We start from the raw sequence: 3045 nt of genomic DNA, 5'->3' as shown, positions 1-3045 counted from the left end.
ATTTGTCTTTGTATTTTTGTGAAAAATTTGTCAAAATAGAATTTGAGGTTGTGATTCTTACTATTTGAGCAAGGTTACGGTAACGGATAACATACGTCTGTGACCATTTCTTATTAAGGCTGTCAAATTTTAACTGCCAAAGATATTCTGATAGAACTTTACACGCGTCTGCACCTTATCAGACATTATTCATGCGTCTAACTTAAATTTCAAGATTTATTTTTAGGGGAGTGGGCACGATAAGGATATATCATTTGCAGTTGTACTTTTTATGTTCTGATTGTCTAATAGTCATACATTAATGCTCAATACTTTTAGTTAACGCTTTGAAAGTAGGTCACATTCCATGTCTGCAACAGAAATTCTCAGTACTGCCTTAATCTAGTAAGTATTGATAATTTTAGAACATGTGTAACCTCAAGGAATAAAGAATAATAATTCTTCATATGTTTTTACTAATCACTTTTGTCTTTTTGATGAATTACATGTATATCACATAATCTCGTATTGTAACTCTTCTTATTATATTGTAATATCACTTGTGCTGTTCAGATTGATGTCAAGTTTATCGTTCTATCATGGGATCTTTTAGCTGTTATATAGTTGGTTCAACACGATTCCAATTTGCCATACTGCTGCATTGTGTTCTGGCTTGATTTGAAGGGATCGGTAGAGAGCCAGAAGAGCTGTATGTAGATTTCCTTCTTGTCTAAGACAATATGCAAGGAGATTTAGGCATGTATCAGGAAATATTGTTCTCTCATTAGTGTATGACCAGGCTAGGTTAATCAGAGAGATTTGTCTTTGCATTAGCATATTTAGGGCTGAGTAGGTCAGATACTGAAGAAAGTACAGGTAGGGTCTGGCATCCACCACTGCCCAATCATACCAGTAGTGTTGGTCTGGATCTCTGAGGGCAGGATCAGAACCTATTGACCGGAACATTTCATAACAAAGGGGAGGCAGAGTGATGTGAGTCTCTGACGGTAGATGTGTAACAGATGCAGCTATACATGATTCAAACATTTGGCTAGTTGTCATGTTTTCCGAGAGAATTTTCTCCATGGTTGGAACCTTTAGATGGTTCTCAATACGTGGATAATAACGCAATATTTCAGACACATGGTGTACCACTAAGTCCTGCTCTACAGCACTTAGCATTGCGTCAGCATGTGCTAGATATCCCAACCTGAGATAGAACCCAGCAAGTTTGAGTTTCCCTGATGAAACGTCCGATCCTGTTCCATGAAGGAGGAACTTATGTGCATTATCCATATCTTCAAGATGAAAGATCTGTGATGCTAAACATGATGATGCCAATTGGCAGCCAATGTGACTGGAGAGAAACCTTGTCAGTACAGACAGTATGTCCTTCATATGTTTGCTGCCTGTCTGGAATCCATGGATCAGTGTGAACATAAGATCACGTGTTACATTTTGGCCCGACAGTTTCAGCAGCTCGTCGTAACCCATTTGTAGAACATTGAGTACTTCGGTGGCAATAATAGTTTCAAATTTGAAATCCGGTATTTCATCCCCTGCCACTCTTACTAAATTTACCATTTTACTTGGTATTTCCTGCAAAGTAGAAATTCTGCTACAAGCATTAGACAGTGATTGGCCAATTTGATCACAATCGGTCATCACCAGATATTTGAATTCCATATCAATTAGACTGACCAATAGCTTGTACAACTTCTGCCTCATAAGTCCCGTCATTTTCCCTAAAAACATATTTTCCTGGGGAATGAAATAATTTGGGCAAATTCCGTCTTTAACCCAGTCACATATTGTGTTCAAAAGCATCTTTAAGCAGAACAGCAGTTTATTAGGTTTCCAGCAATCCTCTGCTGTATTATCTATCAAGTAGAACAATGCAGTCTTGCAGTGGTAACTACTAAGACATTCCCCAATGATAGGTTCGATAAAACTTTTTTTGATGATTTTAATCAAAATATAACAAGCCATTTGTATGTTGCTCAGTCTCCACATCCGCTCTCTCTCAAATGAAATAAAGGAGATTCTAAATTCAAAACCTTTCTCTCTGCTTTCAGCAAATCCAACCGGAGCTAGAAATACCCCCGTCTTAAGGATATTCTCCAAACGATGGCGCAAAATCCAGTTAGATCTTCTCGTCCCCAACAGCCATGTTATAGGTTTCTGTAACCAACTATTTACTCTAAGACCAAATGTCTTGTCACAATTTAATGGAGGACATATTATGGTCACTGCTGGCCCATGCCTGTCAAGATCAGAGTCTAGAACAAGACGTGAAGAATTCAATACTATCCGCCCGTTACAGTCAGCATCCAACATGAAGTTTAGGTCTATATCTCCTCTGTGCAAAGGTCTAAAGCCATATTGCGTCCATATTAGCCTTTGTAGCTTACAATACCCATGGGGTGTATGCTCGTCAGTTACCACAAGGAAATTTGCTTTTCCAGGGACTGCATCTTGCATATTGGTTGTTTCTAGGATAAATGTATGAAAATGCGCTAAATCAAGATCTGATTTCAGGCCCGGTATGGTTGACCCTTCAATTTGACTGTCAAATATCTTATAGGAGAAGTTCTTTTTAACATCGGTTCGTCTGATATATGTGCCGATGAATGATTGCAGCTGCTCATACTGTTTCCATGTGTTCTTCCTTCTATAGCGGATCCTTTCATTGACTCCAAGTTGATGCAATATTTCCATAAGAATCAAAGCGACCTGCGTGAAGGTATCTGCCGTGTCTCTGTGTGCCATAGCTTCTGAAATAGTAAACAATGTCATAATAATAATTATAATAATGATGATGATGGTGATGATGAAGAGAGAACATGAGAAACTTCTGACACTTGATGACGTGTTACCGAATCATGCTAATGGCAGAGTCCTCAGTAAACTTGATGTCCGTGAGGCATACTGGCATGTGAAACTTGATCAGAAATCAAGTGAACTAACTACACCTTTCGGTCGTTACAGATGGGCGAGGTCACCGTTTGGACTAAAGGTCTAGAGCGAAATATTTCAAAGAAAACTCACTAAAGCAGCTGGAGATTG

At 38.7% G+C, this 3045-nt stretch overlaps 1 protein-coding gene across 1 annotated transcript; it reads right to left on the bottom strand.

The window, feature by feature from the left end:
• Positions 1-521: 521 nt before the first annotated feature.
• LOC149777409 (uncharacterized) lies at positions 522-2743 on the bottom strand. The gene has a single exon (XM_089942849.1). The coding sequence runs from the start codon at positions 2695-2697 to the stop codon at positions 589-591; it is 2109 nt and encodes a 702-aa protein (XP_089798975.1). The 5' UTR covers positions 2698-2743; the 3' UTR covers positions 522-588.
• Positions 2744-3045: the final 302 nt, after the last annotated feature.

This window comes from Sinohyriopsis cumingii, chromosome 18 (assembly GCF_028554795.1).
Source record: "Sinohyriopsis cumingii isolate HCF-2022 chromosome 18, ASM2855479v2, whole genome shotgun sequence".
In the NCBI taxonomy this organism is placed as follows: domain Eukaryota; kingdom Metazoa; phylum Mollusca; class Bivalvia; order Unionida; family Unionidae; genus Sinohyriopsis; species Sinohyriopsis cumingii.
This window is presented reverse-complemented; position numbering and strand designations above follow the sequence as displayed.